Source organism: Dermacentor variabilis, chromosome 3, assembly GCF_050947875.1.
Source record: "Dermacentor variabilis isolate Ectoservices chromosome 3, ASM5094787v1, whole genome shotgun sequence".
In the NCBI taxonomy this organism is placed as follows: Eukaryota; Metazoa; Arthropoda; class Arachnida; order Ixodida; family Ixodidae; genus Dermacentor; species Dermacentor variabilis.
Window position 1 is genome coordinate 6,103,376 of NC_134570.1, and position 27,903 is coordinate 6,131,278.

The 27,903-nt window shown below is 47.8% G+C and overlaps 1 protein-coding gene across 2 annotated transcripts in view; it reads left to right on the top strand.

The window, feature by feature from the left end:
* Prp8 (pre-mRNA processing factor 8) overlaps positions 1 to 27,903 on the top strand; it is a 376,058-nt gene that overhangs the window by 245,497 nt on the left and 102,658 nt on the right. For both annotated transcript variants that reach the window (XM_075684108.1, XM_075684107.1), the window contains exons 23-25: positions 3,526 to 3,661; positions 8,556 to 8,725; positions 19,319 to 19,448. In XM_075684108.1, coding sequence (XP_075540223.1) covers positions 3,526 to 3,661; positions 8,556 to 8,725; positions 19,319 to 19,448 — 436 coding nt within the window. The remainder of the gene's footprint in view (positions 1 to 3,525; positions 3,662 to 8,555; positions 8,726 to 19,318; positions 19,449 to 27,903) is intronic.

The window sequence follows — 27,903 nt, forward strand, 5'->3', positions numbered from 1 at the left end:
ACTTAAGGGGGGACACTGCTCTTCAAATACTGTTCATGATGTTTTCCATCAATATTCATGACATTTTTAATTCTTGTTAAGACTTTTGTGCTGATTTCAAATATGTAATTATTTTTCCAATAGGCCATTTAGTTCTGAAGATAAATGAAATTCATTGTTCATAATTTGCACGAACAATAGGGGGGAAAAAATGCGCTACAAAATTCATATTGGCACATGCCTGGGTACTAGAAAACATAAGGAACACAATGGTAGGAATACTATTTTGATACATCAAATATTAGCAATATTATAGCAATTCAATCTTTACTGTTTGAATTGTGGCTACCCCACTGTCTGATCTAAAGCAGAATTGAAAATTTTTAAAGCATAAATTCCAAAATCTGACCCTACCATTGTGTACTCTGCACCCTCAGCTACAAGCCACAACAAAAATTATGGCTCTATCTGCTTTGAAGGCAGAGATATCGCCGCGGCAAATCAGCAACAAGTCAAAAGTCTGTGTTTCGAGAAAACGAGAAAAAAGGAATACATTCACTTTTAATCAAAAGTACAGAAATAATATTGCATTATTTTGTAGTGAAAGTGGCTAAAAGCCACCAGGAAAGTAGTCACCCTGACCACGGCCACCCAAATGTGGCAAAAACATCGTTTGGCTCCTTTTGCCGATTCCCGGTGGCTTGCATCGCGCGCGCGGCAAGGTTGTCGTTCACGCGGGTCGAGCTCCACGCCGACGCGATATCGCCGCAACAAGCGCATGTGATAACGTGTGATAACCATCTTTATGGCGAGGCCAGATTACCGTTCACTTTTGCCTCCTGCGACGCTGCCGCCGCACACCTTGCACTTGGCAAACGACATCAGTGCGTTCACGGAGTCCTACTGAGGATAGCGAAGCTTGCCTCGGTGTCGACTGGCGCGGCTGCAGCGCCGTCGGCGCGAGTGAGCAAATCTAACACCCGCTTTGTTGCTGGCGTTGATGCAAGAACTTTTTGAGCATTCATCTCCCTCTGCAAAAAATCCGCACGCTGCAACATTGCAGTGTCACGCCGAACGCGGCCGCTGTCCGTAACGATTTCACTCATTTGTGAGCTGGCTAGGCCTACTTCGGCATCGTCCGCGGCTTCGGCATCATTTGCGGTTGACGGCGAGCTACTCTCGATGCTTTCAGAAGCAATGGAGCGCTTTTGAAAGTTATAAGCTGATCGCTTCCTTTTGCCAAACTTGTGCCTCGTGGTGAACTTCCCCGGTGGACTGGACATTGTTGGGCGTGCGCCAACAAACCTACGAGACGCGCCGTCGCGTCGCCTGCGGAGTGGAGCAGACGATGGGAACCTCGCGCAGCCAACCACAGCACGCGTTTTTGGTCACGTGCACTAGTCAACGAATCGGATCGCGCGGTCGGGCTTTTTTTCTTCCCCGGATTTCAACGTCACTGGCGTACCGACAGAGTCACTTTTGGCGGGAAATTAAAGAAAGAAGGCTCCTCTTTCCAACGAGACCAAGATGGCCGCGATCGCGCGCATAGAAAAAGAGCTACGTGCCGCGATAAAAAGGGCTGTTTTTGCGCGGAATTCAGCTCACAGTGAATTTATAACTTGATATTGCGGAGGAAATACTCTTCCCTGAGATTTGAAACTTGGTGAATTAAAGGAATATTAGCTGTAGAATTCTAAAATTTCATTTTCAAAAAATCAATTTTTTCGCGATTTTTTCGCCGCAAAGACCCGTGTGACCCCTTAAATTTGCACTCGCGCTACACTCATTTCTGCTCGGCCACACCACACGAAATCGGGCTTTTGCCGCCGCAGAGAGCAAGCCAAGGATGTACGGTAATGTTTTGTAATTTGTCAACCTTACTGGCCAAATGGTGGTCGTAATTAAAAGTTTGGCAATAACGCAAACCTCTGATATTGTGTTCGCAGCAACGATGTTCATGATGCGACTCGCACAGATTGTGTCTGAAAATGTTCATAAACCATCGTTTGGCGAACAATATATTGGCTGCCGCTTTACATTGGCTTTATGGCACCTGTGGCGAAAGCGTGAATAAGCCCAAATAAACGAGCTTATTCAATACATTAGTTTGGTTGCTGAAGCATATCAGAAAGCCAGTGGACGTTTTTATCGCTTTATTGTTTTCAAAAATATGTTGGTGTTTTTCTCGGCAAGCGATGTGAAATACTGGCCATTATCTTAACTCAAGGTCTCCAAGAAATTATTAATAATTACAAAAGGGTATTACACGAACGGCGTTCCCTCTACCTTGATGGGTGTTGTTCATTGTTGCCGCAATGACGATTTCTCATTCATTGTGCATAAATACGTTTAATTAGTGTAGTTTATAAATTCCCCTTAGTTGGCATAGTTTCGTTGTCTGCGCGCGCGACTGCAGGACATCCAAACACGCAGACGAAACGGGAGTACATGTCTCTTGCTGTAGTGCGAAGTAAAAAAAAAAAGTGGTCATTCGGTTTGTGTGTTTTATTATTTCTCTAAATTTAATTCATCAATTGAAGCACCACATTACACAAATAACAGATGTTGCCTCAAATAATTAAAAAAGTCACGTGCCACTATGAGTGGCGTCGCAGCTCTGCCATGTACGTAGGCGGGCTTGTGTGATATACAGTGGCTCTCCGGCTGGGAACCCAGTGCCCGCGACGAGAAGGGCAAATGGCGTTCGGTTAGAAATGTCAGCTCTTTCCATGGTGCGTAATAATGTAATACTTAGCAGACACGATCGTTACCGCACATTGTATGAACGGTGCTTGTCAGCTCAAAATGACCAGACCTGGTGAGGGGCCCTTTGAAGTGAAGCCCGTATTTTGGAGCACCATTGGCTCATGCCACACATCTGGCCCATTGGATCTGCTGTCCCTGCTCCTGAGGGTATGAGTTAGTCAGCACTGTCTCCCAGAAAGATGTGTATAGAACAAGTACACTAGGTGCTGTGTCTCAGTGTCTTTCCAGTTTTTTCACATTCTGCTTTCTTTTTTCATGTTTTTCCAAATGAACTTTGAAATGAAATAGTTTGTAATTGTTGCCTTGCAATGGCTCCTCTCCTGCCATATGTCCCCTGCTATGTGTTTGATGTTCCATAGTGGTGGACTCCCTTCTGTGGCAATGAAGGGAAAGTTACCCAGTATGGTGGCACAAGGCCACGCAAGACAGTCCTAACTCCATGAGTGTGAGCTCATGTCTTGCACCAATTTGATTGCTGCTGCAGTGCTGCTTCCTTAGTCTTCCTAATCATTCATTGAACAATGTTTCTCCTTTCCTCATTATACGATGTTTGACTGATGGTCAGCATCCGTGCAAATAATCTACACACGTCACATTACTTTCTTTTATGGTGCATCAAGAGGCATACGGTAACACTCCTGGCTCTTTCGTGCTTGTTTGCTGACAGTATATTCCATCATGCCATCATGGATATTTGATGAGCATTGTCAACTGCCCATTTTGCTGTTTTTGGTCATGTAATATTTCTGAACTCGTTTGAATGTCTGGATTACTTTCCAGACGCCTCACATTAGAAGATCTGGAGGACAGCTGGGATCGTGGCATTCCACGAATCAACACTCTCTTCCAGAAAGACCGACATACACTGGCCTATGACAAAGGCTGGCGCGTACGCACAGACTTCAAGCAGTACCAGGTAGGCCTCTTGCAAAGCTGTCGGGCATGGGCCTTCTGTGTTCCCTCTCCCCTTTTTTCTAACACGCACGCGCCCCTCACTCCACACTGCACCGCTCTCTTGCCCCTATCCTATATTTTGCGAAGGCGCTGCTGTTTCTTTTTTTTTCGTTTATTCCTTTCTTTTGTCTTTTTCCTTTGCTTGGATTGGCCGACCCCCTAGCCAGCCTGTAGTTTCTGCCTGTGCTTTCAGCTCACCATAATGGTTCTAGGGCTTTCCCAGTGTGGATGGCACATGTGGGATGAGAGGGGAGAAGTGGGCACTGCCCTCGCAGACAATTTTCTGTGCCAATAAAGAGAAAGCCACAGCATCTCCAGACGTGTTACTACATCAAATACTGTAAAACCTCATTAAAGCATATTTCATGGTACCCGAAAAAAATGTTCGAACTAAGCAAATGTCGAATTATCGAGAGTATCAAGAAAACACTAAGTGAATGCTTACTACATTAACATGCTCCTATTTACTGCATGAATCCACAGATCAAATTTTTATTTTCCACGAGAGCAGTGTAGAAATGGCAAGTCTCGTCATCTCGGAACTGGGGGAACAAGGGCATCACAACTTCATCGTAGAAGTGGTTTTCACCACTGCTTGCACATCCTAATGAATTTCTTTTGCAATAAACTGGTCTAGAAGAAATCGTGCATCCATTGCAATATAGCTGGCAGATTTCATGCAAGCCTGCAGGTTGTGGTGGAATTGCTCCTGTACAAATTTCGTTGTGTTTGTGATATTGCATGTGCATTGCACTGAGTCAAACCAAAGCTACAGCTCGCCACAACGGGTCTGGACGAAACCATAGCCGCCATCAATGCAATCACGGAAGGCAATCACGCAGTTCTCAAGGCATGTGGCCAGCGCGCACTAAATCAAACCAGAACAGTTTGGCACAACTGCTGTAGACGAAACCGTGGTGTAGTCATTATCAACTCGGCCGTGGATGGTGACTACACAGTTCTGAAGGCACCCAGCCAATGTGCACCCAGTCAAAATGGGACTGCTGCTAGGCACAGCTGCAGCGAACGAAACCATCGTTGCATGTCGCTGCAACCGTGGATGGTGAATATGCCGTTCTTAAGGCCAACATGGTGTCGTGCACTGCATTAAACGCAAGAGTGAATGCTATGAAGGCATGCATAGGCACAAAGAGTCCCACATTATCACGAGTTTTGGTGTTCGAGAAATAAACAGGGACACGATGTAAGCATATTAAATGCAATTTATCTCAAGAAACAGTTATAACTAAGAAAAAGTAACCACAAAGTAATGTTGCACACCATAAATCCCTATACAGTTGCCGACCGTTTATTCGGACCTCACGGGGACTGCGGAAATGTCCGAATAAACAGGTGTCCGAAAAAGCAGATTAAGAAAAAAAATGAAATCCTTTATTTCCACGCACTCATTTGGGCTCGGCAGTAGGCTTGAAGAAATCGTGAATGCGCCGTTGCACGCTGTTCCGTTTACGCGCAATCAGATAAGCCTGAATATCGGAGAGGGTCGTATGGTCACTGAAGGCCGCTGAAAGCACAGTCACTGCTTGTACACGCTCCGCATGCGACGGCAGCATAGCACATGGTGCGTCATCTTACGACTCAGAGTCATCGTCTGGCGGTGCAGCAGAAACCTGACGAATGATCTCGCTGTTGTCGAGTTCTGCGCATGTGAGTGGTTGCAAGGTGTCCGAACTTTTGGCAGTTGTTATACATTATGGTCTATGGGGAGAATGTCGGTGCCGCGAAGCTAACCGAATAATCGAGCATGTCCGAATTTTTGGAGTCCGTAAAATCGGTCGGCGACTGTACCCGTACACTTCATCGTCTTGTAAAGCGAGATAACTGTGGCTGTCCCCGTCACAAAGCACCGTGTATACTGCAGATTGTGCCGCTCCAATGATTGCCTGAAAAGGATGAGGGCAGCTTCCACCTCCATCTCCCCAGCTTTCTTATCAGTCTTCTTCTGACACTTGTGGCCATTCTTCCAGGCTCCATAGGAAGGGTCGCTTTCCTTAGGCCCCGACTCGCACCCAGCACGGAAATTGCTCAATACAACGAAGTCGAGCACAAGTCCGCTGAACAACTCGATCACTGTGCCGACGCCGATATGGGACGTATGACCACGGGTCAACCGTGACCCGTCATTCGACACCGCATTGTTCCCAGTATGACCCACGTTCAATTTGGCGTAAAGTTCGCGAACCGACCACACGCAGTTGCTTGTCAGATTACGCGCCGCGCGATCGGCCACTGGCGTCAACTTCGTCTTCACGTAGCTCTGCCACGTTTTCGTGTGAAGAGCCCGACGGCTGATGCCCATCAACGAGAAAACATCATTGAACGCAGTCTGTCGGTTCCCCGTTGCCTGCATGGCACGCATAGTCAAAACGTTCACAGCAAAGGGTTTCATTCGTTCAGCACTGAATGTGTGGCAAGCTCCACGCCGACGCAATCTCTCCACAGTTTGCACACATAAAACACAGCTTCACAGCGAGTCCGTATTCCCACTCGTCTCGGACAATTTCTAAGGCACCATTGCATATGTTGCAGTTTCAGTTAGAAGTTGAAGTTGAAGTTGAAGTTTATTTTCACCACTAACAGTACAGTGTGTTTTACACAGAACAGTTGTGGCGTGGAAAGTGGGAAAAAAGCTGCGCTGATGCAGCTTGACTAGCCCCACCTCCCATCCGTACAAAGCAGCAGAACGACAGCACAGCAAACTTCATACAGTCTTAACGTATGATAGAAAAATAAAAATAAGTATAAACGTGTACAATAATTCTCAAGTATACATAAATATATGCGCCCTTGGGTGCCTACAAGTACATCAATCATTCACGCACAAAAAAACAAAAACCAACGACATGTAAATTATTGCAAGGTAACATAACATTAAGACATACTGTGAACAGAAAGGAGGGCTTTAGTTAGACAGAATTTTTCTAGCCTTGTAGCAGATTATGTAAACATGTTGAATAGCTCCCTGCCTGAAAGGACACGCAAGTGATCTTCTGTAAGCTTGAATGTATTGAGTACGTGTGGAATGGTGAATTTTAACATTTGGAGACTGTAGTTCGTTCGTGTTCGGGGAATGTGCCAGTGTTCAGAATTTCTGATGGGACGCAATGAAATGTTCGGCTGTAATTGCGCTAAACATCTTAGGTTTAGGCTATTTCTACGAATTTCTGATCTTAACGACAACAACAATTGATGTTCATAAGCAACACTGAATTTTAAAACCTTAAATTTCATAAATAAATGTGATGTATGATCTCTATAGCCTAAATTGGCAACAGCCCGCAAAGCACACTTCTGAAGTGTATATATCTTTTTCTTTAATGTTTGAGTTCCAGATGCCCATACCAACTGGCAGTAGCGTAGGTGGGAACTAAAAAGCGCATTAAAAATATGAAGTTTCTGGGGAACCAGCAGAAACGACTGACACCTCCTTAGAATAGCTAAGGCTTTTCTTAGTTTAATACATAATTCTTCAACGTGAGAATCCCACAGCATATGTTGATGAAAGATAATACCTAATGTTTTGACAGTCTCTGAAAGTTCAAAATTATTTAGTAGCAGTTTATGTGAGTACTTGCAAGCCGTTCCTTTCGCGCGGAAAAGAACGGCCTTGGTTTTAGAGATGTTGATTTGTAATGAATTACGACAAGACCATTCGGATAATTTATGTAAAGTTTCATTAGCTGCTCGAACCAACTCATCTAGGTTTGCTCCTGTAAAAAATAAGCTCGTGTCATCTGCATAGATAATGTATGTTATTGATCGATCTATGTTTACAATATCATTAATATAAAGGTTAAATAAGAGAGGGCCTAATATACTTCCCTGCGGTACACCAAGTTTGATTTTTTTGGGCATAGATATTTCCCTATTTATTGACACACACTGGTACCGGTCGCTAAGATAGCTCCTTATTAAGTCGAGTGTAACGCCTCTGATGCCATAATAGGGCAATTTTTCTAAAAATGTTTGGTGATCAATCGTATCAAACGCTTTTGTAAAATCTACGAATACGCCTAGTGTGAGCTTTCTTGCTTCAATGTTGCCTAGTATGACCTCTTTCTGATGTAGAAGTGCTGTCTCTGTCGATACACCTGACCTGAAACCGTATTGTGCCGCTGTAATCACAGAATGCATGTCTAAAAATTTTGAAAGTCTAGTGAAAATAATTTTTTCCAGAGCCTTTGAAAATACTGGCAATACCGATATTGGTCTGTAATTACTCATTTCGTTTTTGTCGCCACTTTTGTAAAGTACCGCGACCTTGGCTTTTTTCATACGCTGAGGGAACAGACCTGTGTTTAAAACAAGATTATATATATGGGTCAAACAAGGTACTAATAAATCGAGGACAAAAATAACTGGTTCCATTTTTATGCCATCAATGTCTTCGCTTTTACTTTTTTTAAGTTTCATAAAAACATTAGTTACCTCAGATTGTTCTGTGGGGCAAATGAATATTGAGGGTGTTATTGGCGTGGGTAAATAACGCATTCCCATCGTGAGTACTGTCCGATAAAGAACTAAAGTGGTCGTTAAATTTATTGGCCAACGCTTTTCCCTTAAATACATGTTTGTCAATTTTAAGTTCGTTGACGCGGGGTGCTTGTTTACGTGAAAATATAATTGTATCAGTCATCGTTGTTGTAAACAGTCATCGGGTTTAACTTTCTTTTAAATGCAGCAAACCTTGTCAAATTCAGTGCTGTGGTTTCTGAGGAAAACAAGGCAGGAGCTCCTGAGCTAAAGCTTCGTTGGGTAGTATGAAAGAATGACGCACGCACTAGGCACATTAAAAGTTTGAAGTTAGTGTGTGCTTTTCTTTGACTGTTGTGCAGGTGCTGAAGCAAAACCCTTTTTGGTGGACACACCAGAGGCATGACGGCAAGCTGTGGAACTTGAACAACTACCGAACAGACATGATCCAAGCCCTGGGCGGTGTGGAAGGCATTCTCGAGCACACTCTCTTCAAGGGAACCTACTTCCCCACCTGGGAAGGTCTCTTCTGGTGGGTGTGCAGCAGTTTGAACATCTTCTTAAAAGGAAGCTATGATTCAGCTAGTGGGGTTTTGCCATAAAGAATTTGGTGATGTGATGTGGAACATTTGTATGGAATGTGTGTAATTAAGCTGAAACAGTTCATTTGCAGTTAAACCTCAACATAACCAAGTTGGTAAAATCAGCAGTTTGCTTTATTGTATTGAAATTTACTTATTTTAAATGTGACCTTTTATGCATATATAGCTGCCAATGAACTGTTCTTACATGAGAGGGGCCAGCAAAATTTTCCGGATTATCAGGCAGATGCAAAAAGCAAACTTGTATGCTAAAAAAAATTTTGTTCAATATGAAAGTTGGCGGCAAAAGACAGTTTCATGCTGTGTCTACGATATTGCTACGGCACAATATGTGCGATCACGAAAGGCGAGCAGTGTGAAGACGACGACGACGATTAGAAGCTAGCGCGGGCTGTTGCCTCTTGACCAAGCGCAGCGTATTGCCTTGTAAATATACTTGTAAATAGCTTTTTGTCGGTGTCTTCCTACGTAACATATCTGGTGGAGGTGGACGTTCCCTGTACCTCGTCACGGAGCTTCGCAGTGGACGGTACGTCGAGCCTTCCTTCATGGCTCCCGGCGACGACAACCCGACTCCTCCGGCTCTGACCCCTGCTGCCACTTCGACGACCTACATCACTCTCCCTGCTCCCCGTGATCCTGGCGTATTCTCAGGCAAAGATGGGGAAGACGTCGATGCCTGGATCAGCCTGTATGAACACATCAGCCGCAGTAACCGGTGGGACCCTACTATTATGCTCGCCAACGTAGTCTTTTATCTCAGTGGCACACCTAGAGTTTGGTATCGCACGCACGAAGATGACCTCACCAGTTGGGATTCACTTAAGACACAGCTTCGAGACTTGTTCGGCAACCCCTACGGTCACCAACTTGCCGCGCAGAAGGCGCTTTTCGGCCGTGTGCAGACGTCAACAGAGCCCTATGTCACGTACACTCAGGACGTCTTGGCTCTGTGCCGCAAAGTTGACACCCACATGACTGAGTCAGACAAGGTTTCCCACATCCTCAAAGGCATCCTCAACGCCTCCCGTTCTGGCCCATTTCGATCCTTCTGCGCCTACCGAAGTCCGTACTGATGCCAGCGGTCACGGATTTGGCGCGGTACTGGCACAACACCAGCGTGGCCACGACCGGATTATCGCTTACGCCAGCAGGCTCCTCTCACCCGCGGAGCGCAACTGTTCCATCACTGAGCGCGAGTGTCTGGCCCTAGTTTGGGCGGTTGCGAAATTCCGCCCATACTTATATGGCCGATCCTTTTCCGTTGTCACAGACCATCATGCGCTTTGCTGGTTATGCTCACTGAAAGATCCTACAGGCAGACTTGGTCGCTGGGCCTTACGCCTCCAAGAATATTCGTATACTGTCACCTATAAATCTGGCCGACTACACAAGGACGCTGACTGCCTGTCTCGCTACCCGGTCGACGAGCCTGACGATGCCGACAGTAGTAGCGCCAACGGCATTTTCTCTGTGTCTGCCTTCGCTAACATCGCCGATGAGCAGTACCGAGACCTATCGCTGCGAGCACTTATCGAGCGTCTGCGTTCTACACCTACCGACGCATCCGTTCGCCGATATGTCCTCCAGGGCAGCATTCTGTATCGAAGGAACTTCCTCCCTGACGGCTCTGACCTTCTTCTTGTCGTGCCAAAACAGCTACGACAGACTGTGCTCTTTGAGATGCATGACGCACCCACTGCAGGACATCTTGGGGTAACCCGCACGTACGACCGCGTCCGCCGCCGCTATGTTGCTGCCTGTGATCCCTGCCAGCGTCGGAAAACACCTCAGGTGCTACCTGCCGGTCATCTCCAGCCGATCACTGTCCCTGTGGAACCGTTCTTTCGTGTTGGATTAGACCTGCTCGGTCCCTTTCCCACGTCATCCTCTGGAAACCAATGGGTAGCCGTCGCGACTGATTACGCCACCCGATACGCTATCACTCGGGCTCTCCCTACCAGTTGCGCCACTGACGTCGCGGACTTTCTCTTGCGTGACATTATCTTGCTTCATGGCGCCCCGCGACAGCTCCTTACTGACCGTGGTCGAAACTTTCTCTCGAAAGTTATCGCTGACATTGTGCGTTCCTGCTCCATTCAACACAAACTGACTACCTCTTACCATCCTCAAACCAATGGCCTGACAGAGCGGTTAAACCGTACTCTTACCGATATGCTGGCCAAGTACGTTTCCAAGGACCACCACGACTGGGACATTGCCCTTCCTTACGCAACATTTGCGTACAATTGTTCCTGGCACGACACCGCTGGATTTTCGCCCTTTTATCTACTGTACGGTCGCGAACCTACCTTGCCCTTAGACACGGCACTTCCTCCTGCTGCGGTCTCAACAAGCGAGTATGCGCGCGACGCCATCGCCCTCGCCGACCATGCACGCCAGCTTGCCCGTGCTCGACTGACGGCCTCACAAACCACTCAGCAGTGCCAGTACAACGCCCGCCATCGTGACGTACAGTTTTCGCCTGGTGCGCTCGTGCTCCTGTGGTCGCCCACTCGTCACGTCGGACTTTCAGAGAAGCTCCTTTCGCGATACACAGGACCCTACCGCGTGCTGCGCCAGGTGACGCCTGTGACTTACGAAATTGCTCCTGTGGGTTCAACCTCGTCCTCTCCTCTGGCATCTAGTGATGTCGTACACGTCAGTAGGCTCAAGGCCTACTACACTGCTTCCGAGTCCGATCTTTAGTCGCTCCGGGACGGCGCTTTTGCCGCCGGGGGTAGTGCTACGGCACAATATGTGCAATCACGAAAGGCGAGCAGTGTGAAGACGACGACGACGATTAGAAGCTAGCGCGGGCTGTTGCCTCTTGGCCAAGCGCAGCGTATTGCCTTGTAAATATACTTGTAAATAGCTTTTCGTCGGTGTCTTCCTACGTAACAATATGTTCATCGGCAGCACAAAACAGCCAGCCACGCTTTCATGTCCACTCTGCCCTTGCAGCTAATACAGTAAAACCTTGTTAATTCAGATTTCACGGCACCAAAAAAAAAAAGTGTCTGAATTAACCGAATGCCAACTTATTGAAGATATCAGGAAAATAATAAACAAATGCTCGCTATGTGAACTCACTTTAAAGTCGAACCTCGATATATCGAACAGCATGGTGATCACGAAATAGTTCGATATATAAAATCACGTAAGAAAAACTCATAAAAATTTGTACAAATCAATCTGAGCCAATCGTGGCACATAAAATACTCACTTGAAGCTTCACACAAAGTATTTATTTCTTTAGCTGAAAGTAGTGCAGCCGAGTAGCCTGCTTCTTACTGCCAGCCGTGTGCTTAACCACGGCGTCCTCAATACGGTCTGAACAATCCACAAGCAATGCGAAGGTGCCTTCTATTGCACTGCAATAGCAGGGTGGAAGGGCCAAAGCAGCTAGTCTCACTTGAAGTCGGGAGCGCGGCAATATCAACGCATGCAGAATCAACCTCAGCAGCGTCTTCGTTTGGCTGCTATTTCGTCTGCGATCTCCACTCCCGTAAATCAAAGCATCTTGAAACACTGTCAATAACAAAATATGAAGTGGCATCTGCCAAGGCCTCTATGAGTGAGCTTAGTGAGCACTCCCTGTCACGCATCATTGTAGGTGCAAACTGCCATTGCTCATGAGGCTCGGAGCGTGACACCGAGGGGGAGTCAGTGCGACAAGAGCAATGCGGCGTTGACGTTGTCAAGCTAGCCAAGCTGCCGCTTGTATAAGCCGCTATGTTCAGGTGGCGCTGTGCACGCGATCAACGTATGCAGCTATAGTGCATAGCAGTCGGGAACCACCTATCGCGTCACTGCTATCTTCGAGGGTGTTGTGGTAAAGCTTGCCATCTGTCAACAGAGTGCAAATAGTCTGGGGTGGCGGAGTTCGATATATCCATTTATGTTTGACCCCGTTTGAAAGATGTCGACATTTCACTCTATTTACTGAATGGATTGCAAATCCTGTTTTATTTTGCACAAGAGCAGTGCAGAAGCCACAGTTTTCATCATCTCTTGACTGATTAGCGCTTGCAGCGACAAAGGTACAGTCGCCGACTGTTTATTCGGACCTCACGGGGACTGCGAAAATGTCCGAATAAACAGGTGTCCGAAAAAGCAGATTAAGAAAAAAAAATTAAATCCTTTATTTCCACGCACTTGTTCGGGCTCGGCAGTATGCTTGGAAGAAATCGTGAATGCGCCGTTGCACGCTGTTCGGTTTACGCGCAATCAGATAAGCCTGAATCTCGGAGAGGGTCGTACGGTCACTATTAGCGGCTGAAAGCACAGTCACTGCTTTTACACGCTCCGCATGCGATGGCAGCGTAGCACATGGTGCGTCATCTTCCGACTCGGAGTCATCGTCCGGCGGCGCAGCAGAAACCTGACGAATGATCTTGCCGTCGTCGAGTTCTGCGCACGTCGATACAGCAGTGTCAGCACCTATGAAACTGTCAAATAAGACGGTGTCCGGAATCGCAATGCAACCGCTGCGCAGGTCTCGGCAGAACATTTTCCGCGTCAGTAGGGAGCACATCAGAAGGCGACAAGTCTTAGGCCTCCCGGCACCCGCTTGCCGGCATTCCCCAGCGCAGTCTGCGCGGGCACTGTCGGCGCCATTAGACCCTTGACGCGATGTTTACGTATGCCACGTTGGATCACCGAAACCTCGACACAGCACACAAAGCAAACACCACCGTGCCGACACCAGTCGCACAAACGAAAAACGCGGCCTGCTCGCAGCGTCTTGCGCGAAGAAACAAATCAGCTGCTGGATTTTCTTGACATGGCTTGCTAAGCTGAAACCGGAACTGCTGCAGAGCCACTCTATCTAACCAGGCAGAAACGATGATGATAAGCGGGGATTTCCAGTAGCGCCACTTCGTGGGGCAGCAAGGAAGCTCCGTTCAAGACAAAAATGGCGTTCAGCAAGTCGAACCACGTGTCGAACCATGCACCAGTCAGAGTCGGTGCATGGTGCTCTCGACCGAGTTGGCTCAAGGAGTGTCCGAAAAATCAGACGAGAGGATGCAAGGTGTCCGAACTTTCGGCAGTTGTTATACATTATGGTCTATGGGGAGATTGGCGGTGCCGCGAAGCTGACCGAATAATCGGGCATGTCCGAATTTTTGGAGTCGGTCGGCAACTGTATTGCGACTTTCTTAGCAGTGCAGCCACTGGGCATGTCATCTGAGACATGGTTTTCACTAACGTGCGCATCCAGATTATTTTTATACCAAAGAGCTGGTTGCCAACAGACAGTCCATGCATGGCAATGTAGCTGGCGCTCTTCATCCTCAGCAGCTTGGCACTGAGACAAAACAAAACTGCTGTTTGCCACAGCGATAGTGAATGGAACTGCGGTTGCTATCGACGTGCTCATGAACGCCGACCTTGTGTTTTTGAAGGTATGCGGTCGATGCAGAGTTGGAATGAAAGTATTGTTTACTGCAACTGTGGACGAAACCGCTATTGATGCAGTCATGAATGAAAACTAAACCATTTTAAAGGCTCGTGGCTGACACATGCACCGTATCAGAATGAAGCTACTGCTTGCAGCAATACGCTGAGGAACAAACTGCAGCCGCTACCGGCGCAATCGTGAACGACAACCTTGCAGCTGTGAAGGCACGTGGCCGACACTTGCACAGAGTCAAAACAAAACAGTATACTGTTTGCCACAACCACCGTAGACGAAAACATTAGTCAGCATATTAAAAGGTTGAATGCTTTAAATATTCAGCTTCTATAGTCTGAATCAAACTTCTAAGGGGGTACGCGGCAATTGAAGTGGTCAAATTGTCAAAATTTTCTATTTTCTGATTAATTTTTTTTTCGGGATCCACGGACCTTTATTTACCTCGTGGTGAAATAATATAACAAAATACACTGTAGAAATCGAGAAAACAGCGCTTTCGTAGAGTGCTAGCATCAAAAATTGCGAAAAAAGGGGGCTTTGGAAAGCCCCGTCGCACCGCGAATCGCGCCCGGCTATCCGTTGACGCAGCGCCACCATCTTGGTATCATCGTGAAGAGAAGTTGGAGCTAAAGATAGCCGGAGCATCGCATTTCTCCACAGAAAAATAAACCAGCAAACGCAAGCAAAGTGAAGGCAAATGCGGCATTGCAATTGGGCGTAACAGTCACGTGGGGCACAGGCGCGCTCCTATCGGCTGTTGTAGTGTCGCGGATGTTGGGAGAGATGGGGGCGAGTCAGGAGAGGCAGGGCAGCACAGCAATAAAGATTTTAATTTAACCGAAGTCAAAAACTCAAAGCAGAACTCAGGTAACTAAAACAGCATAAAGAGATGCCAGCACCTAAGAAGCCACCTAATTATCAGGGACTAAACATGTCCTTATTGCCGGCCACGTCAGTCCTTAGCGCGTTCTACGCTGAAGTCTGGCAACCCTAGCCTATGGCTGCGCATTAATAAAAAGGAATGCTCTTACAAAGTTCTGTCGTCGCACGTACCTCCAAGTCCGATGCGCGTCAGCTCTTGCTCATAGTCGGTGCTCCCGCCGACTCCGGAAGCTTTGCTGCCTTGGTATCGGCCGGCCAGCTCGGCCGTCTCGGATGTCGGTGGGCTGAACTCTGTCGGTGACTTTGCACTCCGGCCTCCCTGGCTAGGCTTTACGCTGGGTTCCGCCGCTACTACGAGTGCTGACGAGATGCCCCGGGGACTATCGTACGTGCTGGTCTGCCAATGAAGGGGGATCCTTCCTGGAGTGCCCGGCCTGGAATGCCCGGCACCACCGTGAGAGGCTGCAGCAGGTCCAAGGAGTCTTGCTCGAACGACACCGAGGTCGACAGCCACACCCTGGATCGCCAATGTCACGGGCTTGACTGAACATCCATGGCTCCCTTCGCCAGTATGAAGCTGACGCTCCAACCTTCTTGGCCCAGAGCCACATCGATCATGCCAGCTCAGCGCTGCTTCTCTCCCGATCACAGCTCGGGCCACGCGCCTCGAGGGCTGGTGCCGTTCAGACCAATCCGTGCACTTCGTTCTCTTCCTTTTTGCGCCGCATGCCTTTTACATATGACACGTAGATTTGAATTGCTGACAAACCTCTTTCGCGCGCATTTGCGCAGCAGCGAGCTGCGCGTTCCGATCAGCGTGATTGACAATTGTGGCAGCTTATGCACCTTTTCTGTGATGAGCCCCAAAGGAACGACGTTCCGAACGGCCCACATGTACTGAAGACCACGAAAGGCGTGGAAAAGGGGGAGAAAACTACTCATAGAAGTGGATGCCACCGAGCTGGTTGACGAGGCACAACCGGCGCACGTAGATGACTGGGAAAGCACGCCAATGTGCAGTGCTGACGACGCGACCACAGAACACCTACGCGACTGCGAGCGATGATGAAGGCGCGTCCGCGAGCGATAGTCACAGCACAACCGCGAACGACCGACGGTGACATTACGTCCGCGTGTGGTGGTGACGGCAATGCGACATCGGCGGAGCAGAAGTTCTTGTGTTAAATAGTCAACTGCAGATTTCAAGTCCAACTTTCAAGTTCACCTTCACTAATTGTACCAGAACTTGTCATTCACAAATTAGCATGCAGTAGAAATACTAAGCCCTTAGCAAGATATTGAAGACCGTCGTACCCTCAAGTACACTTCAGGGAATACATAAAAATAAATAGGATCAAAATTGGTTCAGGCATTCCCATGCTACCCTTTCCACAGACAATGCAGAATGTCCAAAACACAGATCTGAGAAAACGTCTCTCAAACTTTTTGGAGCATTTCACATCTCTCAAAATTCACCAGGATTGTAGTTTTGGCCGTCTTTGTTTACAGGTGGTTTTTTGGGTCTGTGCCCTTTGATTTTGTGCACACGAGACGATTTTCTGGCTCACAGACGTCTGACGCTCGATGTGCTTAGTTGCGCAGTTTGAGGTGCTGTCGCACAAAGTACCTAGCTGTGCAATCTGAGGTGCCGAAGCGTGAAATGCCTAGCCGAGGGCTCGAGGAATTGACACTTGATGTGGTGAGTCGCGCAGTCAGAGGTGCCGAAGCGTCAAATGCCTAGTCGAGGGCTCGAGGAATCGACACTTGATGTGCTGAGTCGCGCAGCCTCGAGGTGCCAAAGCACGAAGTTCCTAGCTGCGCAGTCCAAGGTGCTGATGTGCGAAATGCCTAATCACGGGCTCGAAGAGTCGACACTTGATGGGCCTTGTCGCGCATTCCGAGGTGCCAACGCATGAAATTACTAGCCGCGAGCTTAAGGAGTTGACACTCGATGTGCTTAGTCGTGCAGTCCGAGGTGACGACGCGCGAAATGCCTAGACGCGGGCTCGAGGAGTCGATGTTCTATGTACTTAGTCGTACAGTCGGAGGTGCCGATGCACAAAATGCTTAAGCGAGGGTTCAAGATGTTGGCGCACAATGTGCTTGATCATCGAGTCGGAGACTCCTATGCGTAATATGCTTAGCCGCAGGTCCGAGAATTGTGTGTGCAATGTGCTTAGTCACGAATTCCAAAACAGCGAGTGCTGAAAGGCTTAGCCGTGCGTCCAAGGATTCTGCGTGCGAATCTTGGTCGCAATATCCGCATTGCCATGCTCGGTATGCTTAGCCACGGGTCTGAGATGTCCACAAACGTAGGAATCGGCCCCGCTGCTGCAATGTGCGTGTAGCGCCCGTTTTGACGCATCGAGATTACGGCGAGTGGAGACTTCCAGACTCGCGAGGTGCAAAGAGCTGAGCAGGCGACGCGAGCGCCGGACCAATGGTGAACTGGGCTGGAATCACATGGCAGGCACTGCCAATCGCAGACTCCGGCACGACCTTCAATCATTTGCTTTTTGTGTGCTTGTTCCTGTATGGAGGAGGTAGCTGAAGTGGCAGATTTGAAGATGGGTAAATGCGCTTTACAATAAGACCAAGATGGCGGCGCTCGGTTGCGCCGTTCCGGAGATATTGTTGCTTGAAAAATGCTGTTCTTTCTTGATTTCCACATAATTTTTTGCCACCTTGGCTGATAAAACAAATTTTTTATGGCACTTCTACGTGTTTTACAGTGATGATAATTCTGAATCATATTGAAAAGGAGTTATAGAAACTGAAAATATGATTTTCAAAAAAGCGATTTTCTGGCCATTCTTCGCAATGCGAAAGCTGTGTCCCTCCTTAACCCTTTGAGGGTCGAATTATTTTGAAAAAAACTTTCCCAGGTGGTCAAATTACTTTATTGCGGATCTTGAATGTACAAAATGTATAAAGTCAGGAATAAATAGTAAAAAATAATTAGGAACAGTATATTGGTGCCGGCATCACTCAGAACTGCAAAATGTTCAATAGTATTTCCGAGGGTGGTACTCCTTGAAACACAGTTCTACGCACAGCGCCTTATCGCAATCTGCACACCTAAAATGCGTGTCTGTTCTCTTGGAGCGAGGAGTTCTGTTGGCGCACACGACATCTCTGCGTGCGGCTGCCTTGGGCAGAGAGGTCTGAGGCACCCTCTCGCGTAAGCGCGTTGCCGCAAAGAGCAAGAATACCTCGTGAGCGGGGGTGATAAACAAGCTAAGAGCATTGCCAATCAAGATAGAAATGAACTTCCGCCGCCCCTGTGAGTGCGTGCCGACAAACAGAAAAACCACGTTTCGCGCGCCTCCGTTGCGATCACGCGGCGGAACCGAAACCGCGAAAGTGCGTTGCCACTGAGAGCGGGAATACCTCGCGAATGGCGCTGATAAACACGCTAAGAGCAGCGACAATCAAGATAGAAATCAACTTCCACCGACCTGCAAGAGAGTGCCAACAAAGAAAAAATTGACGTTTCGCGTGCCTCCGTTGCGATCATGCGGCGAAACCGAAACCGCCAAAGGGGCGTTGCCGCAGTCTGAGCGACGCGCTGAAGCTAGCAATCAGCTCTGTTTATCTCCCCAAGAAGGTAGCACCAATTTCAAACGCATCTTGTAAGTGCTAAGAGGTAGCAGCACCTCCCGGTGAGCACGTATCGTCATTATGGCGTGAAATTTCAAACGGAGGGTGGGAACCGTACCCGTACAGCAAAGACCTTGCGGGACAGAAAACCGCCGCCGTACATGTACGGCAAAAACCTTCAAAGGGTTAAGAGGTAACCTGCTGACTGCATCAGCGTCACCTAAATGTAACTGCTGGTTTTGATGTCTGGTATTTATGAGTGCATAGAGCATGCATGCAGCATGGCCCGTGTGTGTGTGTGTTTTTTTTTTTTTTACTTTTGAGTAATGGCAACCAAATTGGCCATTTGACCACTCTTGAAAATTTGTATTCACACTGTACAAATTATGTGACAAATATTTTTAAGCCGCAAACAAGAAACACGGCACAGGAGGAAGATCATAGACAGGACAGGTGCATATGACCTTCCTTTTGTGCCGTGTCTCTTGTTCGCGCTATAAAAATATTTGCCAAATAAGCACTAACTAGGCCCACAAGAAGTTCTTCCAAGTACAATTTATTTGTTTGCAGAAACTTGTTGTTTGCACCCCCAAATGAAACTGATTGTTGGTCTTGCCTCCAGGGAAAAGGCCAGTGGGTTTGAAGAATCTATGAAGTACAAGAAGCTGACTAATGCGCAGCGTTCTGGACTGAACCAGATCCCCAACCGGCGCTTCACCCTCTGGTGGTCACCTACCATTAACCGTGCCAATGTATGTACACATTTTTCGTATGCTACTCAGTCTGTCCATAGTTTACGTGCACTGCAATACAGTCAATGTCCGATTTTTTGGACTCCCTGATGGGGGCCGCAAAAACGTGCGAAAAAACGAATGCATGCCTTTTTCTGCCCTCAAGGGCTCAAATCACCACAGGCTTGTTCAAAATAGCTTTGAAGGAATACCAATACACATCTCTATCAGGTGTATTAGACGATTTTCAACCGTCTTTACGAGACTGTTGTTGTGTTTAGCCTGCCGATTGTTGTGCGGTCGGCCACGATGCGCCCAAAGAAACTCGAGGCGCTACACGCATTCAATGGTGCAAGGAAGCTTCTTCGTTCTATGAAGCTCGCCGCTCGCGTGGTCCCTGATGCCCAAAGAGCAGCATGCATCGCTGATTGCTGTGGAGACAGCACTGCATGAGGCAGTTTTAAGATGTAATGCTGGCTGCACAGGGCCACCCAAGAGCTCATCAGTTGGGCTAACACCTGGCCATTCAACAGGCAGCCGAGAAAGATTCTCTGCACTTGAAAAAGGCCAAGAAGCGATCGCAAGAGAAGGTAGAAAGGCGGCAAAAGAAGAGGATCATTTTATACCAAATACAGTCGAACATGGATGTATCAAACCCACATATATCTAATTATTGTCTGTATCGAACTCGTAAATTATCCCCTTGAATATTCTGTGTAAAAGCATAGAAATTCGTACGTTTATATCGAACGGTATTTTTGCCTGCCATCGCATATATAGAACGCTGCGCGAGCTCGGCTCTCACTGCACCCGCGAGCTCCGCGCCACCGCCGAAACCTGAAAGGCTCGGAAAATGTGAGAGCAAGAGGGAGGGAGACTTGGACTGTACTCCCGCTGCGCACGTTCTCCGACTTGTGGAACAGCTTTCTTTTTCTCTCTCTCTCTCCCTCTGTCTCTCATTCTTCCCCCGCATAACCATAGTGATCGGCTCGGAAAGGGTAGCAGGAACGAAGGCGCTGGCAACCTCCTCCTTTTGCCCCTTCTTTTTGTCATTGCTTTTTCGCAAGTTTAGCTCGGCCAACCACAGCTTGCGCCTTTCGTACATTGCTGTCGCCCTCGGAGGTATCGATCGCGAGTGCTTTGTTGGTGGAGGCTGTTGATGTTCTTGTGTTTTGTGCGCTTTCTTGTGTTTCAAGTGCATTATTGTTTTGCTTGTGTCTCATGACGTGTGACTGGATCGTGGTGGGCTGACGCGGAAGCAATGGCTGCAAGCTGCGTCAAGAAGCGCAAGAACCTGGACGTTGCGACAAAGCTGAAAGCCATTCAGCGCGTTGAGGCGGGCGAGAAAAGTTCAACAGTAGCAGACGACTTCGGGATTCCTCGGAGCACTCTAAGCACCTTGTTAAAAACCAAGGCGGACATAAAATCAAAAGCAGTGGAGCAAGTAACGTCGGGAGCTTGTCGTGTGCGCGCTCCTGCCCACGAAAAAGTTGAAAAGGCTCCCTATGCGGGGTTTTTAGAGGTTCAGGCTAAGAACATTCTGGTGGATGACTGATTGCTAATGGCTAAGGCCAAATGATTTGCCGCTTTTGGGGAGCACGCGCGCCCATCTTTCCCCGCGCCGTTGCGTCGAGAGCCGGCATAGACAGGAGAGAGGCGCACTATGCCCTCTCCCAATTCTCCTTCACTCTCGCGACGCGCGCGCGCCCTTCCTCCCCAACTTGCGGGCAGGTAGCTGACGGGCGAGGAGGACATTCCCCTTGCCCAGGTAAAAAGGTACAAAACAGCGCCACCACGGGAGACCCTCTCTCTCTGAGGCCGGACCCCTAACCTGCCGGACTGGAGTACCTGCCGCAACCCGTGAGTGACCACGTTGCCTGACTCTCCCGGGCAACGAGGCCAGCCTATTTATTACTATTACCAGAGTCCTTCCATGTTTTTTCTGGTCACGAAACTGCCGCCTCAGTTTCATATAGCGCCAGCGCCCGCCGCTAGAGGCGCAACCGTGCATGAGAGGGCATGCGAACGCCGCTGCCGCTGTGGTTGTGTGTGGGGCAGCCTCGGTGTTCTAGCTTTCTCAACTTCCTCAACCATCGCTTTAGTTTCACGTAACTATTTTTAACATTGAATATAATTAAATTACTGCCTGAGCGTGTCTTCTGCGATGATATGAGCGCACGGGACGAAAAAAAAAAAAGCCGCTCATAACATGGAGCTTGCGGTGGTCTCAGACCGAAAAAAAAGAAAGATCTGGAATTTTAAGAGCCAGAACCGCGATACGATTATGAGGCACGCCATAGTGGGGGACTCGGGATTAGTTTTGATCACCTGGGATCCTTTAAAATGTGCCTAAATTTAAATAAATGGGTGTTTTGCATTTCGCCCCCGTCGAAGTGCGTCCGCTGCACACGGCCGGGCGGTCTCGGTCCGGATTTCTTCATCATCGCCGTTCGCCTCAACGCTTCGGTGGGCTCCGCTTTTTAATATTTGCCTTAAATTAAACACCGCGCATTCGCAACAAAACGCCAGTGGTCCCACTTATCACCAGATGAGTAAGCGCCAATTCTCCATTGCGCATAGCGCCAGATTGTTCGCCGAGCACAGCTGTTCAGTTTCTGTTAAACTGTGGCAGAGAAGGACTCTGTGGGCAGTATCTTATAACGAGATCAAAAGAATGAAATTGCTATTGCAAAGGGCTGCTACCGTAGAATACTTCATGACAAAGAAAAGCGAACTGAGCTGCTCCATGCGCTTAAGATTTCTTGCAAAGCGATGCCATTTCTGAATAAGATAATGCAAGACGAACTTCGCTACTAAATGTCTTCGGTGCGGCTTTTAACAACGGATTAAGGCGAACCTGAAGTGTTAGGTTCAGTTGAAACTAGCTGTAATTAGGCAATTGCCTTAGCAAGCAGTCGTTTAGAAGCGTCAGTAAGCCCAGCACTTATTCACGCTGCTCGTGGTTTCGACGCAGAAACGACGAGACTAGGTATTTTCGTTCTTAATTCGCAACTATTTACAATGTGTTAAAATGTTGCAATCACCGGTCCTGATATTCTTATCATGGTCGAAAAATGAAAAAAAAAAACTTTATAATTCGATTAAGAAAAGAAATAAAACGTGTTGGTGCAAAAACAAAATACAAGCACGATCATTTATTTATCATGTAAAACAAGCGGAGCGAAATACAGATAGTACAGAGGCGTCCGGTCATAAATGGTCCACCATTCACAATGCAAGAAGTTTGTTAAAAGCATCTTTGAAACGGCGTTAGTCTTCAGCGTCGGCTTCTCACGCTCCAGGGACACGCCGTCGCCGTTGATGTTGAAATTGTACGCAGTGACGATGTCCGAGGCGTCAAAGTGTTTCGCGCACACACGCGTATACTTCGATTCGAAATTAAAACCGCCACTTTCCTGCCGCGGTATGGCCCGCTTCCATTTCTCGCGCTGCTCCTTGTTATTAGGTAAACAGAACAACGACACCTTTTCGGTCGTGCCCTTGTAGCCGGAACGGCACCCAGGCACGCAACACGTGTTCGGCATCGTTGTCCCACCCCGCCACTTCAACCAAACAACCCAGCACTCGAAAAATAGCGCAGCACATGCACATAACGCACCCGATCACTCAGCTTGCCTCGCACTGCGCGCGCGTTTCGGTACGCGAACGATGCCCTCTGTGGCACAGTGGCGCCGCGTCGCGGCACCTTTGGGCAGCATATGAACCTCTCCCATAGCGTGACGGCGGAGTTTCGTGACCAGAAAAACATGGAAGGACTCTGCTATTACAGAGAGGACGTCCCTCTGCCAGTGTTCTTTATTGCCGGTAGCAATAAACGTTCTTACCATTGACACCGCTGGTTGCCTTATTCGTTCGAACCCGGCGTAGCCGCGATTCCTGCGCTACGGGTTGGGGCTAGATCCGGAGCTCGCCTTCAACCCTAGCCGCACGCAGAGTGGAACCCCCACACGCTGCACTCGGTGAAGACAACTTCGCTGACAACACGGTGGCTGCACAGGTTTAGGAACCGCCATAAGATAGTTGGCAAAACCATTTCTGGCGAAAACGGAGCCGTCATCGGCCAGGATATCCAGCAGTGGATTTCGAAGGAATGGCCAGAAATTTGCGCGAAGTTTTCTCCCGCGGAAATCTTCAACGCCGACGAGACCGGGTTGTTTTGGCAGATGCTGCCCAGCAAGACGCTCGACATCCGGGGCAGCGCATGTCACGGGGGCAAGATGAGCAAAGTCCGCGTGAGCGTTCTGCTCGCAGCTAACATGGATGGCTCTCGAAAGCTCCAGCCATTTGTTATCGGCAAAGCAAGGGCACCGCACTGCTTCAAAAACTGTAACCAGCTCTCTGTCTGCTACGCCTTCAATAAAAAGGCGTGCATGACGCGTCAGTTGTTTACAGAATGGCTGCAAGCGTGGGACGCCTAACTGGGCAAGTCGGGGCGTCACGCTTGCCTTCTCGTCGATAACTGCTCGGCCCATCACACCACCTGCGAGCTCAAAAACATCGAGCTCAAGTTTCTGCCTGCGAACACGACAGCGAAGTTGCAGCCGCTCGACCAGGGCATCATTAAGTAGTTCAAGGTCGGTTACAGGAGGCAACTCATTGATAGGCTTTTGGTGAACCTCCGCATGGGGACTGAGCTTAGGGTTGACCTGCTGGAGGCCATTCAAATGATGACGGTCGCCTGAAAAGACATGAAGTGGGATACCGCGGCCAACTGCTTCCGGAAGGCAGGCTTCATGACAGCCAAACTTTCCGAAACCTGTGAAGACTGCGACGAGTGCATGGACGACACGTTTCGCGAGTTGTCATCCCTTTTGCCGGCTGCCATTGCAGCCGAAGTGTCTGCTGAAGATTTTGTGAACGTTGACCGCAATGTTCAGGCTGTTGTGAGCCTCGCTGACGAGGACATTGCAGCTGCAGTCGCAGGGACCCAGGCTGACAGCTCGAGTGGTGACGAAGATCGTCCGGACGAGGGGGCGGCTATGTGCTCGTACTCAGCCGCTGAAGTGGTGGCAGCGTTCAGCTTGATTCGCCGTTCTTGCGGCGACATGGAAGGAACCGGGCTGTCGCTCCTGAACAGCCTCGATAAGATCGAGGTCAGCGTCTTTAATTTCATTTCCAAGGCGAAGAAACAGACCAGCATAAGAGATTTTTTTTTTTTTTCACGCAAATAAAGCATTATGTTGCATTGTGTGTGCGGAATTAGTTGTCATTCTTGAATGCGCCGATTGGTAGGTGATCGTCCGCCACAGGTATAGTGTCAGGGCCTTGTGAAAGTGTCAAGGATGTTGAATTTTTAATATATCGAATTAATTCGCGATCCCCTTCGAGTTCGATATATCCGGGTTCGACTGTATATGCTCAAAACTTTCAAAGCTAATTTTCTCAATATGACTTTTTTGGCTGGTGAGGCTGCTTGTTCCAGCCATATCTGTGTAACCGCTCATCAGATTTCCAGAAGTTTTTTTTTTATTGTGTATCTGAATAAATTTCTGAGGGCAAAACAAACTCATTTTTTAAAATATATATTGTCTGTGATTTGTGATATTTAATCAAAATTTTATTGATAAAATCCTGATAACCAACATTAACTTCAGGGGTCTGCTAAAATTTTTCAGCAAGGAAATGTAAAGAAAGGGCTCTATCTTGCCCTCAGGTATCCATCTGGAAATCATCATAGTGAATTTCACAGTTGCAGCACCTTTTGAAAATTTGCCAGGCCTGGAATGAGAAAACCATGTGCACCATTCTGGCATATTGCTGTAATTTGAGAACCAGTGAACATAACTGCATGAAATTTTATAGTTCTACTAATGCTTTTTCTATTAGTGTTTCCTCAAAATTTCATTAAGATATCTCCATAAACAAAAAAGTTGGTATCTGAACGTAGCCTCCTCCCCTAACGCCACAAGGCCTGAATATGCTGAATTTCATACCTGGAAAATGTGATTTGGTGCTGTAAACTCAACGTAAAGCCTATATTAGCCTTTTTTATATTCTGGAGAGAGTGTTCAGCGAATAGTTCAGCATGTGAATTACTGATTAAATGTATTAATTAAATTTTACTCAATTATAATTTCGCTATTTACTCTCCATGACCAGAAATATGTGTGAGCAAGTTTTAATTTTCTCTGACTTGGAATGCTGTGGGTTTATGGACTAGTTTGTGAGAATGAGACAGCAATTTTTTCAAGTATAACTTATTTAATGAAACACCGGGCTTCGTTTTTAGAGGGAAGTTCGAGCAATACTTCCAAATTGAATTTTTCACCCTCTCATTTGAGTCCATCTTGCTAACCAACCAAGCTTCTGCTTTTTGACAATGGTGATGTTATTCATTCATCTTATCACTTTCTTTCAGAATGTTAAAGCTTAAATTTTTTGAAACAGTGCTTATGAGTTTTCTTGCAAATAAAAGTTCCTAAGAAATTAGGAAGGTTACGCAAAATCTTTAACGGTATCTATTTTTATCCAAAACTCGTTCTTCTAATTCAGTGTCTTCATGCCATGGTGATGAAAAAAAGAGTGCGGGCAATCATGGCGCCAAGATTCCCGAAGATGGCGCCAGCATATACCGGCATATCTAGAGCTCATTGCTTGGTTTCTTTTTCCTGTTGTTTAACAAAGTTGATGAAATGGCTACAATTAACATGTTTGCAAGCTCCTACCATATTATTTGTACAGTTTTGCCAAACCTGTGAGTCTATTTTTATTTAAAAAATCATGCCTTACTGATTACAGTCTACATTCGATTTTTCAGACTTCCTAGACGCCGCGAAAACGTCAGAAAAGTCGGGCAGTTTGAAAAAATGAATGCATGCCTTTTACTTACACCAAGGGCTCACAGGCACGTTCAAAATAGCTCTGAAAGCCTGCCAGTACACTTACTAGGTGTGTTGGTGCTCTTACTGTGACACGAGGCGGCAGGCGCACGCATGCATAATTAAAGGGCCCCTGAAACGGTTCGGACAAATTTTGTAGATGCATAGGGTACAGCCTGGCTCTCCAGGCTTTGGTCCTACTAGCAACCAAGGCACTGGTTCGATGAAACAATGGCGTCCAAGATGAGGCCCGTGTGATATTCAATTATTGCACCAACTCGAATGTGGGACGTGTGACCACGCTTGTTCCATGTTCCATCAAAGTTTACTGTGATATCCCTGCTGAAATATGGATCCATTTCCGTGCAGGTGGTTTTCACAGCAGAAGCAGATTCTGCATAGAATTTGTCTATGCACCGTGTATGCAGTTCCCTGAATTTTTTCATGTACTTCTGTGCAAAAGTCATTGAGGGCTGTCTGTCCCTTCTCTATCTGTTTTGTTGCCGTGATGGCTCTTATATTCACGTCAATGGCCATTGAGTCACCCTGACGAGCAGAACTCCACGAGCTTGCAACTGCTCCGCAATGTAAACATAGCAGCTCAAGCTTTGTTGCAAGTCCAAGTTGGGTGCCTCTTTGAACCTTCATCCCAGTCACGAAGCACTACTGGCACGGGTTCCCGGATAGCAGGTCGCCTAGGGCATCCATTTTCACAAGGGGAAATTTTTCGCCTTCACTTGTAGGCGGTGGCAGCTTCAGGGTTGCGCTCCATTGCTTAAAATTTTCGCTCCGTTGCTGACATAGCGCCAAGTCCTTGTTGCACAGCAGCGCTTTTTTTTATCCGCCACCTCTTTCTCCTCACACGTCAGGAAATGTCTTTTCAAGTGCACAGTAGACGACATGATCACACTGTCCGATGCAGATGAAAGAGAGGATGTGGAAGCCGCTGTCGATGAGCACGAAACACCAGTCGCAACCGTCACAACAAATTCTTGCGTCTGTGGGAGCAGGAGTCACATTGCTAGAAGCGACGATGCAACCATGCTCTTGCGTAAATGAAGCAGAAGCTGCCCCACAGGAACCATTGGTGCGATCATCGCCAGTGCGCGGGCAAGCGGCTAGCTTCACCATGCAGGCGAGCTTCATAGAACGCTCCCTTGCACCAAACGCGTGTAGTGCCTTCAGTTTCTTCGGGCGCATTGTGGCCGACCGCACAACAGTCGGCAGGCTAAATGCAATAACCGTCTCATAAAGACAGTTGAAAATCATCTCGTAAGGACGATAAAACTTGGAGAATGTGCGAACGACTGCAAAGGTAGACGATAGCAAGCGCAACACATGAAGGGCACCTGCGATGAAGGAGCCGAAGCAGACGACGGCCGGACGCATTATGCAGGAGACCACTACGTCCTTGCACTCAGTAGCCAATGGGAGTTGCGGGCTCGCCCGCGTCCTTGAGGAGCGTCGCGCTTCGCCCAATCTCAGCTTCACATCTCAGCTGTGGGAAACTTGAAAGGTCTCGCGAGCCCTCCAATCATGAGCGATTTACACCTCTCCCGTGCTGCCACCACCGCCGCGGGTGGTGGGGAAAAAAAGCTTTTGTCCTTGTAATTCAGACCCCCCCCACTTCAGATTTT